Below are 20,091 nucleotides of genomic sequence, written 5' to 3'. Positions count from 1 at the left end.
TGAATATTTGATGCTTGAACAAATTAAAATAAATTTTTTTGAATTTTTCACCATAAAAGGCAACCGTGTAAATTCCCTTTCCTTTCGTGTTGCGATTTTCTCAGCTGTGCGAATTCCAACTTTTGAATCCAACCTCAAAAGCCCGCCACCGAAACCCTTTGCTTTTCCCGGCTTTTTGCTAAAACAAACAGAGGAGGCAACTTTTGGCTGACGACAGAAGATTTTGCTCACTTTTTCGGAGAATTTCCACTTGAACCTTGGTCGGACAAGGCATTGACCGCTTAAGAAGGACTTGGGCTTTTCCATTTTTTGTAAATTTCTCTAAAACAACCCATCGAAAATGTCTAAAACAGTTTCGAATGAAAACAACGTTCATGCTCCACAACGAAGTCCCTGCAGACGACAGCAGGGTGGACAGATTCAGGTACATTTAACAAATTTGAATACATAGAGGAAAACTATATTTTTATCTTTAAGGAGAAGCTAAGAGCAATGTTTTGTAATTTTTTTCCATATTTCATTAATACAATCAAAAAATTTAACTGAGGATTTTGTTAAAATTATTTATGAAATAGGGGAAAAATACAAAAAAAAAGCGGACAAAAAGAATAAATAAGCAAATAATTACTGAGATTTGTTTAAATAATTTTGTGAATTTTGAATATGAAATGGAAATTAAGAGCATTTTTTCCATTTAATAAATAATTCAAAACTTTTTAAAATCTCAGAAATTATGAAATTATTATAATTATTTTTTTCTGTCGCATTTCCGGGCTCAATGCGCGCGCTTCGTGTTGTAAAAATGGGTGGGGAAATGTTTACATTGTTGCTCCGCCTCCCTTTTTCGTCGCATTTATTTATTTTCCTTATTTTTCATCTGAGAATGTGAGTTGTGAATTCGCAAGAGCGTATTTGGTTGAAATAGAGATTCCATTCATTCGTGTCAAGATCTTTGCGTTCTTGAGCTGGAACGTTTTTTAGTAAAAAAGGAATCAAACGTGTCCAATTACAAACTGGTTTTGGAGGAGAAGCGGACATGAAGAGCTAACACGGGACTCGTCGACCTTGCGTAACTCTCTCACGTGACAGACTCGGTAGAGGTAATACGATTAAATTCCCTTCTTCTCCGCGTCTGACAACAACATTTGCCCACAGCAACCTCTGCACATGATTTGGGCGTCCGGCCCGAGTAGGTGATGGAGTGCGCCTACGACGAGGACCTCAACGAAAATGCCTTCTTCCAAGTGCTGCAGGCCGATCACCAGGAACTCTTCCAGAAGGCAACGCTCGAGGGTTGGGTCATCTGCGTGCCGCGGTCGGGCGCGCTGCCCAAATACCCGCTCACCGACGAGGACTTTCTCTCGCACATCCTCATTCCCAGTGACGAACTGCCCGAGAGCCACTTCTGCTCGCTGCTGGACAGGCAGGTGAAGGTCCTGGACAGGATGATCACGGCCGAGGGCGACGACGGCCGCACCTTCAGCACCAACATCCTCTTCGAGGAGACGTGCTACACGGACGAGCTGTACAAGTACAAGGTCCTCTGTCTGGAGAGTCTGCTCGAGCAGCATTCGTGCTCCGGACACGCCATCTCGAACCCTTTGATCTCCCTCGGCAGTCTGCGCGACTGCATTGATTTTCTGTGGACGGAGAGCAGTGGACAGCCGGTTTTAGAGAAGCTCGACGAGTCCATCGAGGGCTTCCTGACCAGCCAACCCGACCTGGAGGAGGAACCGCTGCAGACGCAGATCGACCTGGCCAAAGGCCTGTACGAGCATTGTCTGAGAAACACCCTGAAGGACCAAAGACTGCAGGAGCAGGTCAGAAACAACCGGCATTTGATGCAGAACGTCCGAATCGCGGTGGAGACTTACGTGCAGCATGGAATCTACAAGATTCTTATCAAAGGTGATTATCAACTGAAGAGTTTTATCAATTTTTATCATTTCCGGTTTTTCAATAGGTTTTTAAAATACTAAAAATAGAGTAAAACAAGAGTAATTTTTCATGCCTTATAATTAAAAACAAAAAAAAATACCAAAGCCTGGTTTTTTATTTTAATTTTCTCTACTTTTTTAATGAAATTTTTCTTCTAATAGTTTTTAAATCTTTAATGTGACTTTTTTTATTTAAATATATTTTAATATTGCTTTTATTGTCAAGAATTATCTTTACATTTTTCAAAATGTTCACCGCTCTTCAGGAATTAATATATTTATATCATTTTTAGGAATCGTTGCTGCCACTGCAAGTGAAGATGCCAAATTGAACAAAGTGATTCGCAATTCGGTGGAACTCCAGCTGAAAGATCTTGACGTTCGGAGCGAGTTGTTTGAGAAAATACCTGCAGCAAAGCAGGAAGTCGCAAAAATTGATGGCTTCAGCACCGTTCTCGGCAAAATTGGCTGCATTCAAAAAGCTCTTGGCATTCTCTCAGGAAACCCAGCCAACCAAGCTGTCAGCGCCGATGATTTCCTGCCCATTTTGATCTTCCTGGTGGTGAAGGTCTCTCTGCCAAATTGGCTGGCCCACCTCACCATGATGAGGGACTTCAACTTTTCCGATCTAGACGAAAATCTCAATTCGTTTCTGGTCACTTCTCTGGAAGCTGCGATCGAACATGTCCGCTCAGGTCGGCTTTTTGAACCACTTTACCCTGAGGCGCAGGGCGAGGAAAAGGTGAAGCTGGAGATGGAGAATTTGGAAAAGAACGTGACCGAATACTTGTTCCGAAATATCCAGGTGGACAACATGGCCAAGGTTCAAGACCTGCTCGCCCCTTCCTCCCTTCTGGACGAATTCACCACCGAGGACATGTGCCACCCACTGTGCACTTGTGAGAAATGCGAGTGCGAGCTCTCCAGACAGAAAAGCAGTCTCTCGGTCGGTCTGTCCTCGACCAATGAGAAAGGACTGACGGCCCTTCACGTCGCCTGCAGACACGGCCGTTTGGAAATTGCTGAATTTTTGCTTGAAATCGGCGCCCAGGTCACAGCCAAGGACCTCCAGGGCAACACTCCCCTCCACTATGCGGCCATCGGAGGTCACCAACACCTGCTGCTCCTTCTCTTGAATTCCAAAGCGAGCCCCAACAGCATGAACAACAATGGAAATACTCCTCTGCACTTTGCCGCTCAAAACGGCCACGAAACCTGCTTGAAGGCTTTGATCTATTTTTGCGAACACGTTGGCCGCCCTATCAACGTCAACTGGCCCAATTCGAACGGAGACATCCCCCTGCACCACGCAGCCAAGTGGGGCTACGAGGGCATCGCACAGATTCTTCTCGAAGCCGGATCGAGACCTGATCTCAAGAACAACCGCAAAGTCTCGCCGATGGATCTGGCGCACAGCGTCCACATTTCCAAACTGCTGTCCACGGTCAACAAACCAACTGGAGGCGGATTTAGGAAGAGACTGAGCTTCATCAAAATGAAGATCGCTGCTGCGTCTAAGTTGCGGTTGGACCTGATGGACTTGTCACCAAGCGGAAGCTCTCTTTCCAGCCCTAGCAGGTCTAGGGAGAATTTACTGGAGTACGGCACCAAACCAACTTCAGTTCAGCAAAGCAAAAAGGTAAATCTTTATCCAAATGGATCTGTTCCGTAATTGAAAAGTTGTATTAGCAAAAATTTCAGTTGAAAAGAAACTCGCAATTTTTTTTATTAATTTTAAAATCAAAATGAAATATTTTCAATGCACCTTATTTGAAATATGTTGTCTGACTGAAATTTCAGGAAAACTTTTTACTTTCAGGTGGAAAAGCTGTTGCGAGCTATCTCGGTGGGCGACGTGCGCTTAGCCTGTTACCACCTTGGAATTGAGGGTGCCTTCAACACCTCCACCATGTCCATGCACACCCCTTGCCACCCCCTGTGCGCATGCGACAAGTGCAAGATGCGAAACCGCTCCTCTTCTTTGGCTGACTGGGAGTTGGTGGAGCATCGTGACGTCAGCGAAGATCTGCTCGACCCGAACGTCTGCAACTCAGAGGGCGTCACGCCCTTGCATGCAGCGGCAAGCGCCGGGTGCGCCGACCTCATTCCACTGCTGATCTGCGCAGGGGCGAGCGTCAACGTCAGGACGCTGGGTCGCGGGTCGACCCCTTTGCACTTGGCCTGTCTCGCCAAGAAAACGGCGGCGGTGTCGGCCCTGCTCGACATTCCGACTTGCAACGTCAATGTGCAGGACTCGAGGGGCAACACGCCGCTGCACTACGCCGCCATTCAAGGCAGTGCCCCTTTGTCGGAACTTCTGCTGGCCAGAATGCCGAATCTGCAAATGAAAAACAGCGAGGGCAAAACGGCGCTGGACGAGGCTGAGGAAAAGATGGCCCTGAGAGTGGTCCAGCTCCTGAAAGGAGAGCTTTTTTCAAGCTAGTTTAATTTTCATGCATTTTCTGCAATGCCTTGGTAGAGGTGCAATACTTAATCATGTAATTATTTAATGACATTATATTGGCCTTTGATAAAACTGGAAGCAAGAAGTGCCTTTTTGGAAAAGAATGCTCATTTTGAACATCTAGTCTCTTTTGGAATATCAGAATATAGTATTTGGAAGAAAATTTACAACTTGTGGTGTACGTTGTTTCAAAACTTTTCAATTTAATGGAGTTTGTCACTTAATTCAATTGATGTGAAAACTTAAAGATGAGATCTTATTGTTACTTGTGTCAGTATTTTGTAGCATTTACATCCTACATCTAATTATAAAATAATGTGCCAAATTTTGAACACAATATTTATTTATTTATTTTATTTATTTATTTATTTTGGGATATGATTCACTAAATAAAATTACAATGCCTTTTGTGTGAATGACCATGACCAGTCAAATAAATAAATAATAAATTTATTATTGATATTTTAATCTTTATTATTTTCCTCCTGCAACAAACCTTCCCGATTAAGTCAAATTGGACTTGATGAGTAATGGTTATAATTTTAGGTGATCTTTGGACCGATGTTTTCTGGAAAAACAACTGAGCTGATCCGTCGAATGAAGCGGTACCAAGTGGCCAACAAGAAGTGCCTTGTGTTCAAGTACTCTGGAGACACCCGATATGACAATGTCAGCCTCTCAACACATGACCAACAAAAGCTGCCTGCAATCTCTGCATCCAATTTGCTGGAGCACATGGACATAGCAATGATGTACGACGTCGTTGGTATTGACGAAGGCCAATTCGTAATTTCCCCATCTTATATATTAATTTTATGCTAATAAATTTTAATCCTCAGTTTTCTGGTACTGTTGAGTTCTGCGAGAAGTTAGCTGACTGTGGCAAGATGGTGGTTGTGGCTGCCCTCGATGGAACTTACCAAAGACAGGGGTTTGGAAACATCTTGCATTTGGTGCCTCTGGCTGAGAGTGTCGAGAAGTTGACTGCAGTGTGCATGATGTGTTTTGGAAACGCCTCTTACACAAAGAGAATTGGCAACGAGCAGGAGGTCAGCATCAAGTTTGATATTTTTCAAAGAAATTATTTGCTAACACAATATAACTCTGCAGGTTGAAGTGATTGGCGGTGCAGACAAGTACATGGCAGTTTGCAGAAGTTGCTACCACAAAAGTCCAAGCAAAGCCCCAAGGTCTCCGCTCAAGCAATTCAATGACTTGAACAACAAGTGTGGAGAAGTAATGGAGATGTCATGAGTGGCTGTTCCAAGTTTTAATATTACTCAAGCTCAGGTGTGACTATTTTAGCATTGATTTAACAGTGAAATGAAACGACATATAATTTACCTTCTAGTGTTAAAAAAGATTACTGCTCTAAGCATGTTTGTAGCTTTGAAAAGTGTTTCAGATTATTTGATCCTTGATCGATAAGAATTTATTTTGTAAACTTCATAATTTTAGCTGAATTAATAAATGAAAATAGTATTTTGTGCTAAGAAAAACTTTGTTTATTTTTTTTAAGTCAATTCATAACAAATTCAAAGGTGAAGAGTGGAATTTTAACAGAAATAAAGTGTAAATCACATCACAAAATTTTTCATTACAATTATGAGGAATAAAGATATTTACAAAAATACTTGTTTTCAATATTGCTAAAATTTATGCTTCTGCTGCATCCGTGGAAGCTTCTAAATTTTCTTTGTTGTTTCCATCATTATTCTGTTGCGTTTGACGCCAATTCAGACTCCAGGCTGGATGTGGTGATGATCTCTTCTTGTTGTTTTTCTTGACAGGAGTGGCCCACGCAGAGTTCCAATCTTTGGGAGAGTTTGTCATACTTGCATTGTCGTGTCTGTCGGCAGGCTCGTCCACAGCACTCACTAATGCCGAAATATTCTAAAAATAATCATTGATTAAGAAAAGGTGCACTGAAAATTAAAGAAAATCTACTTGAGGAAAAACGTAAGATTCGTCGTAGTAATCATGCATTCCTGGCTCCTGTCGAACACATTCCATGGCCAGCCATGTGTGGATAAACAAAAGAGGGAATCTCTTTGTAAAATACTCCAGGAACTCCTTCGGAACTGTTCCTAACACCTTTTTAGCTTCCTCAGCTAAATCTCGATAGTGATGTTTCTGCAACAAGAAATTTTTAAATGATAAAATAAGCAATTTAAATTATTCACTTTGTTTCTCAAAGCTCGTAACAGGTCTCGAACACTGCTGCCTCTGTAATTTCTGTATTTCCTCAAATCAGCAGCAATTTCTTCTCCGACGTGCTTCCTCCAGTCTCTTTGAACCACCACCCAATTCTTAGTCTCCAGAGCTTGCAGAACTGGACTCTCAAATTCGTCAGACTCAACTCTATCGCTGACATCCTATATTTGTGCACAATTAATTACGATGAAAATTATAATAAAATTCAAACAAACTTGTAAGAATGTCAAGCGTTTTGCTGCATCCCAGAAAAATGGGTGTTTTATCACAGCACTTGCAGTTGGTCTTCTCGTCGGATCGATTGCGATCATGGCCTCAACAAGGTTAAATGCAATAGAAAATTCTTTGTCTTCCAGCACCTCCAGTCTATAAATTGAGAGTCAATATTTTATACAATTTAATATATTATGTGATACATACTTTGCTTCTCCACATAAAATGTTTGCTTGTCGGCGCAAAGTATCACCAAAGGGATGTTTGCCTTTTGACAGGACATAATAAAATACACATCCCATAGAGAAAATGTCAACCGAGCAAGTCTGAAAATATTAAATATTCAAATTTTTATGCTTCTGTTCATCTCTAATTATTGTTTCCTACCGCTGACTTTTCTGGATTTATCATTTCGGGCGCAATCCACCCGTCAGTACCCGCTATCCCCGACCTGTGCGAAAAGGAATGTCGGCCCCTCTGCAGCTTTTTGCAAAGACCAAAGTCTGATATCATAGCTTTGATTTCTCCCTTTGCATTTGGATATGACAAAAGGACGTTGTGTGGCTTGATGTCTCTGTGAACTGAGTTTTAAAAATTATAAAAAGTAAAAGAATAAATACCGAAACGTACCTATATCTAAGGAATGTAAGTGAGCTAGGCCGGAAGTTGCTTGAAGCAGCACATCAGCTTCGGAAATTTTCACTCCATAATTAAACTTTCCCAAAACAAAATCTTCAAGTGTGGCTTTGCAAAGCTCCAAAGCAATATATCTAAACTGTCGGTCTTTCTCCGTGCAGAAATACCTAAGCATGCAAAGATTATTAGCAATTTTCTTATATACATTTATATTTTTTATTAACCTTATCACATTAGGGTGCTCGTCCGATTCTCTTAAAAGATCAACCTCCCGATCCGCAACTGTGAAACACTCGGGCAATAATCGTTTCACAGCAACAGGTCGGCCTTCAAATCTGCCGTGAAAGACAAAAGTTCCCTCACAACCTCTACCAAGAACCTGATTTGGGATCAGCTCAATTTTGCCAATCCTGACAATAGAACCATCCTGCTCATCAAGGAGAGGGTCTGACTCAGACTCTTGGGACGTTTTACTTCCTCTGCTCCCAGTCGAAAACTGTTGATTGGACAGCTGCTGTTCTTGGATGTCTCTCATCTGGTGTTATTTATAAAATGGGTAAAGATTTTTAAAATTTAAGTCATCAACTTACTCTTTTATAAAGTGACCAAACCATGAAAAGTATAATAATGACGAATACAGACAAAACTAATATGATGAAAGTCATAAACCCCTGTCGTTGCACAAATTGTGAAGCGGTTGTTGAGCTAAGATTAACAATTCTGGAGATTATGTTGGCGGAAATGTTTCCGTTTGTGATGTTGCCCCAGATCATTTTCAGCTCAGTCAGTAAGCGCAGGGCATCATCAGAATCGGTTTGTATCGAAATTGAAACCCGTTCAGCAGCTTGAGGCCCGTTCGGCCTAATGATGAAGTCGTCAGGGTGACTTAAAACAGGATCCTTGCTTTTTCCAGTGATTTGCAATTGTGTTTTGCTGTATTCTGGAAGTTGATAGTGGCCTAAATTAAAGAGTAATTTTTAATGGTCTTTTGAAGAGACTGAAATTTTACCCAACAAAATCTCAAATGGGTTGGAGTTGGGAGTTTTTCCACTTGGTGGACGTTCACCCTCGTCACTTCTGTAGTCATTTACGTCCGGCTCGTAGCTAGAATTATGTTTGGGACCCTCGATTAAAAGAATTTTCGGAGGTGCGGCCAAGGTTGGAGTTCTTGAATTGTCAATGAGAGAAGGCAGGGCATACAAGCCGTACGGAAACTGTCCTACATACAGGGATGGCCTAAAAAGATGATTATTAAAATTAAATTTATTTTAAATTGACTCGAGCATACAGTAATTTTGTGTCAGTCCCAGTAAGTCCAGACTGAAGAGTTTTCAACGTATCAACACCGACAGTTGTAAACGGAATTGTGAACAAAGAGTCGTCCTGAAGTAAGTACATTGCAATCACAGGAGATTCAAATTCATTTTCCCAAAGAGTTCGACCAGAGTCCCTTTCAAGGGTCACGACTCTTCCCCCGGAGTTTGTGGCAAAATGAGCAAATTCTGCAAAGGTCAAAAGTGAAAATTAATTTATGATTTACAGTAAATCTTGCTTCACTCTGAAATTACCGTAATTTTCAAGATCAGCTGCATCAAGATTTCCAGCTGTGTAGTCAAAAAAGGTCACATTCCACCTTTTTTCCTTCTTGATGCTGTCAAACATGGCAATGCTGTATTCAGTTCTTCCAATGTAGATAGTCCTGGCGCCATCAGCGGGACAGACGTCGATGCTATCTTGGCCGTGACCGATGACTTGGTGCTTTCGACCGGTGTCAGCATCGACAGCCATCCAAGAGGCCACTTTGCGTCCTTTTAAATTCGACAAAATAAAACAATCATTGTAATCTTTGAATATTGTTAATATACCCGTATAAAGAATGCCATCTGTGCTTCTGCAGGGCGAAGAAGCAACAAGTTGAGGAATCGTAAATGGTAACTTCTTCAATGCTGACTCGTAGCCACCAATTCCGGTTCCCAGCATGTACAAAGAGCCATCCTTAGGATCAGGCAGAAACAATGGCCTTAAAAATTTAAAACATCAAAGGTCAGTTGATAACGTAGGTGAAGAAGGTCAACGAGGAAATAAATGAAATATTACTTACGAAGCTATTGCTTTTTCCTTATCCACAGGAACTTTCACTGCAGGATCTTAAAATAAGAAAATCCCAATTGAATAAGAAAGATATCTTATCAATATAAATCAATGTTTTGATTCTTATTTAAATTACGTAATTAAAAATTATCAGAGGGTATATATGATGTTTTTAAGCTGTTATAACAAACCGTTTAAAATTTTCCACCGCACATCACCGGTCTTTTGCTCGACAGCAATTAATGATCCACCAAGGGTAGACACAAAAATTAATGGGTTGTCATGCAAGAGTTCCGTTGATCCGATCTGAAAAAAAAAATAAAATCACCATCAGTTCAAAAAGCACAAATATTTAAATAATAATTCGCTGAATTTTTGTACAACTTTTATAAAAAAATTGATCAAACTTTTTTTCACACCTTGCTGACGACGTTGTGTGCATTAGCCGGTGCGACGCAAATTGCCCAACAGAATTGTAGGACGAGGAAGGCAGCGAAGGAGTTAAAAACGAAAAACAATTTCCGTCTCGACTTCGACATGCCGTAATTTGTTGATCTTTTCCCGTGCTTGTTGACTTGGCTCTTTTCTTTTTCTACTAGCAAAGGTGTCCCTTCGACGGGGGTGTAAATGCATTACTGACGACGGTCGTTCTCTGAAACGTGCGACAGAATTGATAAAAACCACGGCTTATTATTCTGCGGGCTGACGAAACAAAAAACCAAAAACAATCAGAAAATCATCATCGATCATTGTTTACCAAAACAAACCCCAGCTGGCGCACCCACAGTGAAAAGTGGGCGTGGCTTTAAAATGACATTATTATTTGTCGAAAAAGAAATAAAATTCGAGAAGCAAATTATGCAGATTATGTTGGTCAACAATTAGAGTAGGAAATTTTCTGGGTGAATTTTGAATAACGTCTCCTGAATAAAATATATAAATTTAATGAACATCAATCAAAACAATATGTTTTCTTGCCGATGTTCTGCGTGATTTAAAAGAATGGTAAAATAATTAAATCATAAACTTTATTCTGATGTGGGACTAATTTCTTTCTTTTATCAAGTATGCGTGACCTACAAAGCAATCGTACAAGAAATACTTCAAATTCTTATTTATTTATGTAAAGAAGGAGAATAAGTATATTGATATTTTCCCATGCTTCAGACTTAATTTATTTGAAAATACATTCTTAATTAGAGGGTCGTTGCTGCTGCAATAATAAAAATCAAAATTTTCTTCAATCGTGCTTGTAAATAATTTAGAGCAAATTATTAACTACTATTATTAAGTAATTAGAAGCAAAGAATTTTAAAAATATATATGTAAATTTTGTCAAAGCCTTATTAACAGTTAAACTTCTACACAGTTTCTTAAAATTTATACATTTTTTAATGAAGATAATGCCAAATTGTATTATTTTCACAAAACTACTTTTTTTTCGTATTTATTTAAAAGATCTGATCTTAATTCATAAATCTCTGATAATATAAAATTTCTCTTGGCAAATAGGCGCTATGGACATTAGAAGCTTCTAATGTCCATAATAGTCGCGATCACCATTTTCCACCTTGTGCGCTTTTTCCCGCTAATCGTCTAACAATAAGATTATTCTGTTTTCAAATTAAAAATAGAATCAAGTATTTTCTCGTCTTGGCTTTTTGTGTCGCGTTGTTTGTGAGATGTTTAATTTTGATTCATAGTGTGTCCTTGAATAAAATGGACCTCCTAAGTGAGGCCTCTATTGATTTGTTGATGTAGAAGACAATAAAATTCATGGAAGTCAATTTTAGTTGGTGAAAAAAGTTATTTTATTGCGTTGGTTTATGCACGATTTGGAAGAATTTTGAAATAAATAATATAATTATTTTATTATAATGTGGGACTTTTTTCTTGTCATTTATTAAGTTCACAGTACACTTCACCTAAAAAGCAATGGAGCAAGAACATCTTAAAATTTGCTGGACCACTTGCTTCAGCAGCCTCCACGAATCCGTGTTCCCGAAGCAGTTTGGCCATTTTCTCTTCTTTGTCCTCCTTGTGACAGTCAGATCTTTTGGCCAGCGTCAAGGCACCGGTTGGGCCTGCATTCTGTGAACATAAACATATGAGCAATTGTAAATTAAAATTATTCAGGGATTATACCTTATTTTGTAATGTGTTGTAAGAGTTTTGAAGAGCAAGATTTAGGATCTCAGGAGTCACGCCTGGCTTTGAAATAATGGCCTGCTGGTTGACAGGTTCCACAGAGAGCTGCAGCAGACAAATAATGATTAGGCGGATTAAAAATTGCAATGAATATAATAAGGAAACAAAGTAATTAAGTTGATCTCTATCACTCTAGCTCTTTAATTTCAAATGTTCTCTACTAATATTTGAATTAACCTTTCATTATATAGTGAAGACAAAATAATATATATGAATTTATACCTGCGAAGGTAGGTGCTGAGGTGAGAATTCCAGCTGGAGCAAAGACATCTCCTTAATGTCATCAGTGGAGACAGTGGCAGGAGATGCTTTTTGTTCCACCTCTTCCGGGCCTTCACTTTTGGCACCTTCAGACTGATCCTGTGGCTCCTCAATCTTCTTGTCGACAGCAGCAGCAGGCTATGAATCAAAATTTATGAAAGTAAAATCTATCTCACACTCAATTTACGAAACACAAAAAATATGAATTTATACCTGCGAAGGTAGGTGCTGAGGTGAGAATTCCAGCTGGAGCAATGACATCTCCTTAATGTCATCAGTGGCAGGAGGTGCTTTTTGTTCCACCTTTTCTGGGCCTTCACTTTTGGCACCTTCAGGCTCAATCTTCTTCACAACAGCAGCAGCAGGCTATGAGTCAAAATTTATGAAAAAAAATTTTATTCGTCTTTTGTGTAAACTCTATTTATGAATTATACCTGGTTGCGCTGCTGCAAATAAAAAGATATCGCCTTCTCAAGCATGACTGGCGTCACCTTATTCTCTTCCTCAGGCTTGCCGGCGGGCTAACCTGGCCTTGATTGAGGGCCCGCAGCTGCAGACTCGCCAATACCAATGATCTCATTTGGCAGTAGATTCATTTTTGATAAGGCAGCTCACTATAAATAAAAAAATTAATTAAACTAAAACCTAACCTTGACAGACAACGGGACACAAAAAGCCAAGACGAAAAATTCTTGATTTAATTAAATTAAGAATTTAAGTTTTTAAATTTAAAACAGAATGATACCTGCTGCTATGGCTGCAGTATTTTGATATGACTGCTCTCGACGGAGGCTCAATGCCAACCTGATGTCCAACGGTTTCGTCAACGTTGGGAACAGGTTGCTGAGCGTCCTTGTTTTCCTGATTGTTGACAAAAAATTTTAAAATTAAAACCTTTAATCTTACACAAACGCAACAAAATTTTTACCCTTTGGGATTTCAGATGGTTATGGTAAGCGGCCAAAGCCTCTTCAACAAAAACTCCCATCTGATCAGAGTACGAGACATTATCCTCCTCGGGCTCGTCCTTATTGTCCTTTTCTTGCCTATCTAGTTCATTTCCCATTTTCTGAAATTTGAGACGAAGTTTTAATTATAATTTGCATAACAGAACGTTTCAACTGCTGCGTATAAAATTTTAACGTCTAGTTGAATGGATGGTGTCCCATCCTTAATATTTGGTGGCGGTCTCGCTCATTTCCTAAACTTGTATTGAGTATATGTAATTTATATTTCATACAGATTATTATGAGATTAAATAAAAATCTAGCATGCGTATGTAATAGAGAGGCCAGATATATCCACAAACAAAATGACAGTGCTGTGGAAAAAAGAAATTATAACAATAATCAAGAGCGGGCGGCCCACCTTTTTACGATTCAAAATTTGTTTGACGTTTGACGAGTATTAATTATCCGTCAATTTCTCAAAAAAGGGGATAAAATATTAGAAATTTTGCAATTGTTTTGGAATCAGACGGCACAAAACAGACAAATAAGGAGAGCGCACAGGGGCGATGATCGCCAAAGCCGGCGAATACCTCTGAGCCGGCCGCGCCGAACTTTTTATAAATTCTCTCAACTGCCGGAAAAATGGGTGCCGAAAAATGAGATGGTTAGCCGCCGAATATTTGCATGGTTATTGAGCCGGCGAATATTCATGAGCCGGCCGCGCCAAACCACCAGCCGAAACTTTTTATAAATTCTCTCATCTGCGACGGTAAAATTCGGCGGATGATGCCAGCAGCCGAATATTTGCGTGGTTATTGAGCCGGCGATTTCATGAGAGCCGGCTGAGCCAAACCGCCAGCCGAATTTTTTTACAAATTCTCTAACTGACGGATAAATTCGGCGGCTGATGCCGCAGCAGCCGAATATTTCGACGGTTGAGCCTAAATATGTCTTCTACATGTGCAGATAACTATAATTCAGGGAAAATTAATCTATACTTTACCGCTTAAACGACATAAAAGCACACGCCGAAGTGAGACAGACAACGCACTAGAGGACCTGACGTGACCCGACGCTGCAGAGTTCAGGAAGCGACAGAGCGCACTGAGCGCAGAGCCGCAGAGCGACGAGCAGTACGAACACGTTCACTCAAACGTCTCAAACCAATAAGATTGGTCTCAAACTCACCAACTCGGTTCGGAATTCGGGGTCGACCAATCAGAACGCTGCTTAGACGATGAGCGGGAAGAGGCGCTCATGGCGTCTCCCGCCTTTTTTGCTATGAATTTAGTTTTATGTAATTTTTGTGGAATAAATTCGCTTTTTCGCGTAAACGAAGTTGAATTAAATGAAATTTTTTCATAAAAATTGAAAAATCAACATTTTCTTTGATAAAAATGTAAATAATTTTATTAAATGATTGATATTTACGATAAAATCATCGATCATTGTTTATCAAAACAAACCCCAGCTGGCGCAGCCACAGCGAAAAGAGGGCGCGGCTTAATTGACAATTATTATTTTGTTTTGTCCAACGAAAGTGATGAAATTCAAAAGGATTTGGAAATAGGATTTGACTCATCAAGTATCAAGTTTTAAATATTTATCCACAATTCAGTCAAGAAAGAAGCCGATTTTGAGTCCTCTCAGTATCGACCTGAAAAAATGTCAGAATTTCCGCCTTGCCCACCGCAATTCAAGCCACTGCAGCATTATCTGAAAATTGCTGCAGAACATGATCAAAGAGACCCTATCATCAGCTACTGGTGTAAGTTTTTACTAAAAAATCTGTTTGTTAAAATAAATATAATTTCTTCTACTATTAGGTCGTGTCTACGCCCTCCAGATGGGTTTGAAGATTGACAAAAAATCGCCTGAAGCTCTCAAGCTGCTGATGAGTTTGATGGATTGGCTTGAAAAGAAGAAGAAAGAACACGCTGACAACGATTCCATCACTAATGAAATAGCTGCTCAGGCTTACATGGAAAATCACGCATTGAAAATTTTCATGTGGGCTGATGGGCAAGATCGAGCTGGCATTTTCAACAAGTAAATTAAACCGCAGATTTTATTGGTTATAAACATCCCTAAAGTTTTATAATATCGCTATTAAATTTTCAGGAATGTTGTCAAGTCGTTCTACACAGCTGGAATGTTGTTTGATGTGATGGAAACCTACGGCGAGCTCACCGAGAGTGTGGCCCAGAGCAGAAAATATGCAAAGTGGAAGGCTTCGTACATCCACAACTGTTTGAAAAACGGGGAAATGCCCATTCCTGGACCTCAGGGCGAACTGGAAGAGTACAAATAAATTTAAAGAGCCTTTTAATTTATTAATTGATATTTTCCCTTCAGCGAGGAAGGTGCTGCCGGAGGTGCTGAGTTTCCAGGTCAGCCTACTATGGGCTTTGTTCAACCTCCAGGAGCATATGCTCCTGATCCCACCAACAACCTGAACCCTGGGGTTTCTGGTCATAGTGGCGGGCATCCGGACAATTATTCTAATTTCAATCTGCCTGCGGTGCCTCCGAGTGGATTTGACCCTCAAGATTTGCCGTCCGTACCTGGGATGAACTTTCCGTCTGTGCCTCCGAGCAACTACCCATCTTCACCCTCGTACCCGACACCAACACCTCAGGTGCCGCAGCAGCCTGCTGGTAAAAATTCATTACGAAGCTTAAAAAAAAATCTCATGAAATGCATTATCAAGCAGCTCCCTCAAGTGCTATCTCAGCTAGTGGTGCTTCTTTGAACCCGGATCAAATTACGAAAGCCCAGAAATACTGCAAGTGGGCTGCAAGTGCCCTCAACTATGATGACATTCCAACTGCGATTTCAAATCTGGAGAAGGGACTCGTTCTGCTGAAAACTGGTCAAGATCCAAACTAGGTGTAAGTATACAGCAACAAGTGTGCTTAAATTATTTCTGCAATAACCAGCAGGGAAAATAAGTTAATCTGCTTGACTGCGCATTTTATTGTAAATTCTCTGCGCCTGAAATAATGATAAATAAAATTTGAACAATATTACTTACAGGTTGTCTTTTTTGCAAATTTCTTTTGTGCTGAGTTTCCTGCTCAGTCTACCATGGGCTTTATTTAACCTCCAGGATGGATACTATTTATTAACACATCATATATATTGGATCGAGACCTGTCTTATTTGGCGCTAATAAGCCAGCCGCCGAATACATGTGTTTTTGTTTTTAGACACATTTGTAGCTGTATTTATGTATTTTGTTATTTTCTCTGCATTAATTCATAATTATTTATGCAAGTCTCACAATTCTTTTTCTGTTTTTGATCCAAATTGATTTCTCATTATGGCAAACGTTTCATTGATAAAAATCTTCTTTCTCGCTGTTCTTCCGTCAAAAAGATTAATTTTCTTTTGTTCGTTATTTTTTATTTGCATTTCGTTTATAATTCTGCCATCATATTAATTCCAAATAATTAAGCAATAATTTTATTTTTGAACTTTAAAAGCCTCGCATTTTTTAAAATTCGCAAAATTCTCAATCTCATCATGCATTACGAGTTATTGACTTTTCCTCGATTCGTTCCCCCTGCGCTGCAAAGTGCAAGAGCGGCCAAAGAGTTCACACATAATCGTATGTGCACTTGTGCGTACGTCATACGTGTTCAGACAAGAAGACTCTGTCAATAAAGTTTGGATCACACCTGCTGGCGGTGCCCATGATTTTGGTCAGAGTCAGCGCCCCTTCAGCGGCTTTTCATCAGACGAGCTTGCGCTGAAATTGACACAAAAACTGGTACATATATATAGATTCGAAATAATTAAATTGCAATAGTGGAGGATATATGAAGCATTAATACTTTGTTGCTCTCATCATTAAAATTTTTGTATTTGCCAGGCGAACTGTGACATGACATGCAAAAGCGCCAGCATCTTGGACCACAAACCAGCCAGAGCTTCAAAGCCAGTCCCCAACTGCAACAAATTACACTCATCTGCGTCTGCAATGCCCTCAGCCGCTGCGTCTACCTCTGACATTGGATCTCTTGAATACCAACTGCAAGTCTTAAGTCAACAGCGCCTTCCACCCAATGTGGGTTTTGCCAATAAATATGCAGTCAGAGGGTCTTATGACAGCCTGGAGTCTCTGGTCGCCGGTTTCCTACCACACTCTAGGTCACCAGGCGCGGCGGCCCGATGACCAGCTTCCAAACTGACGAGCTTTCGCTGCAATTGGCACAAGTATTAATTCGAAATAATTAAAATTGCAATGATGGGGAATATGAAAGCATTTATATATTATTACTTTTTTGCTCATCTCGTTAAAATAAATCGTTAACATTTCTGTATGCACCAGGCTTGCGACAAGGACATGAGAGCCCCATCATGGATTACCAGCTACAAACTCTTGCTGCAGGACCAATCTTCAACTGCACCGAGGTACACTGCTGATCAGGAGACTGGAGTCTGCAATGCCGTCAGCGGCGTCTACGTCTCTCCAAACGTCCAAACCCAGCAGAATGCAGGATTTATGTCACCAGCTGCATCATCGGAGCAGCAGCCTCTTGCTTACAAGACATGCAGCTCAGGTATATTCCAATTAATTTTAGTAATTAAAGGAAGATAAAATAATACATTTAAAAAATGTTATTTTTTATGCTCATGCACTCTCATCTTAAGTAGAAAATGGTAAAAACCCACGTTTTATATTTTCAAAGGCTAAAAGCGTACACGCCATAACAAAAGTAGAGCGCATGAAACACTTTGCTAAAATAAAATATACGACATTTGTTTTCCGAAGGAAATTATTGGAAGGATTAAATCGAGCCAGATATTGGCACCCATCATGAAAATTTTATTGAATTCACTTACATTCCTTAGATATAGGTACCATGATTAGGAATTTATTCTTTTACTTTTTTCTAATTTTTATACACAGTTCATAGAGACATCAAGCCACACACCGTCCTTTTGTCTTATCCAAACGCAAAGGGAGATGTTAAAGCTATGATATCAGACTTTGGTCTTTGCAAAAAGCTGCAGAGGGGCCGACATTCCTTTTCGCACAGGTCGGGGATAGCGGGTACTGACGGGTGCGGATAGCGCCCAAAATGATAAATCCAGAAAAGTCAGCGGTAGGAAACAATAATTAGAGATGAACAGAAGCAAAAAAATTTGAATGTTTAATATTTTCAGACTTGCTCGGTTGACATTTTCGCTATGGGATGTGTCTTTTATTGTGTCCTTGTCAAAAGGCAAACATCCCTTTGGTGATACTTTGCACCGACAAGCAAACGTTTTGTGTGTAGAAGCAAAGTACATACCACATAATATATTAAATTGTATAAAATTTTGACTCTCAATTTATAGATTGGAGGTACTGGAAGACAAAGAATTTTCTAATGCATTTAACACCTTGCCGAGACCATGATCACAATCGATCCAAATAGAAGACCAACTGCAAGTGCTGTGATAAAACACCCTTTTTCTGGGATGCAGCAAACAGCTTGACATTCTCACAAGTTTGTTAAACTTTCATTATAATTTTTATTGTAATTAATTGTGCACAAATATTTTATGTTTCAGTCAAATTCAAAAATGGAGGATGTCTGACTCGTTGTGACTTTTGCTTAAACCTTGGATTTTTAGTGTGAGACTAGAGTCAACCCCCAGGAGAGGAGCAGTTCAAATTAAGTATGCGGATGAGTCGGCCGGTGAGTGGAGAACCTGGTCAGGTAAGGTATTGCTCTAAAGTAATTTATTGGAAACATTTTTTATTATCATTTTGCTTGTATGTTTCAGTCTAAGTAAAAAATGGAGGTTGCGCTGCCCTTTGTGACGTTTGCTAAATCCTTCGAGCTTTTTGGTGCGAGACTTGAGTCAAAACCCTTGGAGATAATCTTGTAATAATTAATACCAGTGTAAAGCTATCAAGGAATAAATGGCTCCATATTAAATTGAATATTTTCATTAATTATTTGTACACAATAATCTAAAATAATGAAAAACCATTACATTTTCTTATTTTGAATAATGTGGGATATATTTTGAAATATTTTTGAGCATATATTTAGATTATTCAATGGAAGTAAAAATAAAAATTGCTGGTTGGGTATACTTTAATTGAAAAGCTTCATAAACGCACATTGTGTCTTTTATTATATCTTGCAAAATCTTCAAATTTTAATCCAGTCAGATTTTATGTAAAGAAGCAGGGGAATTTGTATTTCCCATGCTTTAGACGCTTAAGACTTTCAGACTTCAATTTTTCAAATATACACACTTAAAACTTAAATCATTGTTAATTCATGTCTATTTTTTTTTCATTTGGAGGATCGTTGTTACAATAATAAAAATCAGAATATATTTCATTCATATGAATAATTTAGAGAAAATTATTAACCACTCTATTTTCAAGATTAAACCAACGTGTTTTGAATTCATGTAATATAGCTATGTTTATATTTCAATCAATCTCAACTAATATTTTGAATGAATTCCAATACATAATTATTATATAGCTATACTTTTGCAGTATTTTCATATTTGAAATGATTTTTTTTTGTGGACCTATAGGAAATAGCAATACCAAAAATCGCCTTTTTCTAAACAAATTGAATGCTCCAGTCTTGAAATCTTATAGATTTTTTCGATTTTTTATTGCAGAAAATTATTATTATCAATTCCCGATTTTATGTGATTAGATTAAGCAAAAATGAATTTTTAAAATATGAGGTATGCAGGAGGAATGTATTATTAAAGTAAATTTTTTCAAAGCTTAATTAACAGTAAAATTTATACACAATTTCCAAAAATATTTTCCATTTTTTAATAAAGAAAATGTCAATTTTTTTATTTCCCGAGTTTTATTCCGATTAATCAACTCCTTTATTCAAAAAATTGGTTTTTATTTCATAAAACATACATAAAATAAAAATTTCTTTGCAACAAAAGGCGTGAGTTTCACTCCTTTGCCCTTTACGCGCCTCTTCGTCTAAGCAGAGTTCTGATAAATAGTAAAATCATATGGTTAAAATTAATTTTATTAACAATATTTTATGCTGATAGAAAACAATTATGCATAAAACTTTTTTTCTTGGCTTTAAGCCTTCAAACAAAATGTAGATAATATCACAAGGGT

General features: G+C 39.0%; 5 protein-coding genes across 6 annotated transcripts; 3 read left to right on the top strand and 2 right to left on the bottom strand.

The window, feature by feature from the left end:
• Positions 1 to 158: 158 nt before the first annotated feature.
• On the top strand, positions 159 to 5,882 carry LOC132194775 (thymidine kinase, cytosolic-like). The gene is made up of 4 exons (XM_059616268.1): positions 159 to 424; positions 4,948 to 5,187; positions 5,241 to 5,450; positions 5,512 to 5,882. The coding sequence occupies exons 1-4, from the start codon at positions 341 to 343 to the stop codon at positions 5,653 to 5,655; spliced, it is 678 nt and encodes a 225-aa protein (XP_059472251.1). The 5' UTR covers positions 159 to 340; the 3' UTR covers positions 5,656 to 5,882.
• On the top strand, positions 796 to 4,899 carry LOC132194773 (ankyrin repeat domain-containing protein 27-like). Of its 2 annotated transcripts, none has more exons than XM_059616263.1 (4): positions 796 to 1,100; positions 1,156 to 1,908; positions 2,231 to 3,576; positions 3,738 to 3,971. In XM_059616263.1, the coding sequence occupies exons 2-4, from the start codon at positions 1,197 to 1,199 to the stop codon at positions 3,822 to 3,824; spliced, it is 2,145 nt and encodes a 714-aa protein (XP_059472246.1). In that variant the 5' UTR covers positions 796 to 1,100; positions 1,156 to 1,196; the 3' UTR covers positions 3,825 to 3,971. The 2 variants fall into 2 exon arrangements, with proteins under 2 accessions (XP_059472246.1, XP_059472245.1); XM_059616262.1 differs by having other exon boundaries at positions 799 to 1,100; positions 3,757 to 4,899.
• A 7-nt stretch (positions 5,883 to 5,889) lies between the features above and the next one.
• On the bottom strand, positions 5,890 to 10,286 carry LOC132194770 (serine/threonine-protein kinase/endoribonuclease IRE1). The gene is made up of 16 exons (XM_059616260.1): positions 9,975 to 10,286; positions 9,747 to 9,861; positions 9,566 to 9,611; positions 9,330 to 9,484; positions 9,033 to 9,272; positions 8,753 to 8,966; positions 8,474 to 8,700; positions 8,055 to 8,422; positions 7,689 to 7,999; positions 7,459 to 7,631; positions 7,216 to 7,409; positions 7,036 to 7,154; positions 6,831 to 6,981; positions 6,585 to 6,776; positions 6,349 to 6,534; positions 5,890 to 6,294 (listed from the first exon to the last, which is right to left on the bottom strand). The coding sequence occupies exons 1-16, from the start codon at positions 10,092 to 10,094 to the stop codon at positions 6,058 to 6,060; spliced, it is 3,048 nt and encodes a 1,015-aa protein (XP_059472243.1). The 5' UTR covers positions 10,095 to 10,286; the 3' UTR covers positions 5,890 to 6,057.
• A 1,083-nt stretch (positions 10,287 to 11,369) lies between these two features.
• On the bottom strand, positions 11,370 to 14,123 carry LOC132194776 (uncharacterized). Its single transcript, XM_059616269.1, has 8 exons — positions 13,978 to 14,123; positions 12,953 to 13,093; positions 12,770 to 12,885; positions 12,459 to 12,638; positions 12,238 to 12,390; positions 11,986 to 12,162; positions 11,701 to 11,808; positions 11,370 to 11,646 (listed from the first exon to the last, which is right to left on the bottom strand). Exons 4-8 carry the CDS (start codon positions 12,501 to 12,503, stop codon positions 11,452 to 11,454), a joined length of 678 nt encoding a protein of 225 aa, XP_059472252.1. The 5' UTR covers positions 12,504 to 12,638; positions 12,770 to 12,885; positions 12,953 to 13,093; positions 13,978 to 14,123; the 3' UTR covers positions 11,370 to 11,451.
• Positions 14,124 to 14,454: 331 nt separating this feature from the next.
• On the top strand, positions 14,455 to 16,016 carry LOC132194627 (vacuolar protein sorting-associated protein VTA1 homolog). Its single transcript, XM_059616031.1, has 5 exons — positions 14,455 to 14,742; positions 14,801 to 15,023; positions 15,096 to 15,275; positions 15,330 to 15,631; positions 15,688 to 16,016. Exons 1-5 carry the CDS (start codon positions 14,640 to 14,642, stop codon positions 15,861 to 15,863), a joined length of 984 nt encoding a protein of 327 aa, XP_059472014.1. The 5' UTR covers positions 14,455 to 14,639; the 3' UTR covers positions 15,864 to 16,016.
• The last annotated feature ends 4,075 nt before the right edge of the window (positions 16,017 to 20,091 follow it).

This window comes from Neocloeon triangulifer, unplaced genomic scaffold (genome assembly GCF_031216515.1).
Source record: "Neocloeon triangulifer isolate White Clay Creek 2 clone unplaced genomic scaffold, ASM3121651v1 ptg000008l, whole genome shotgun sequence".
Classification (NCBI taxonomy): domain Eukaryota; kingdom Metazoa; phylum Arthropoda; class Insecta; order Ephemeroptera; family Baetidae; genus Neocloeon; species Neocloeon triangulifer.
Note: the sequence above shows the minus strand (reverse complement) of the source record. Positions and strands in the feature narration are given on the sequence as shown.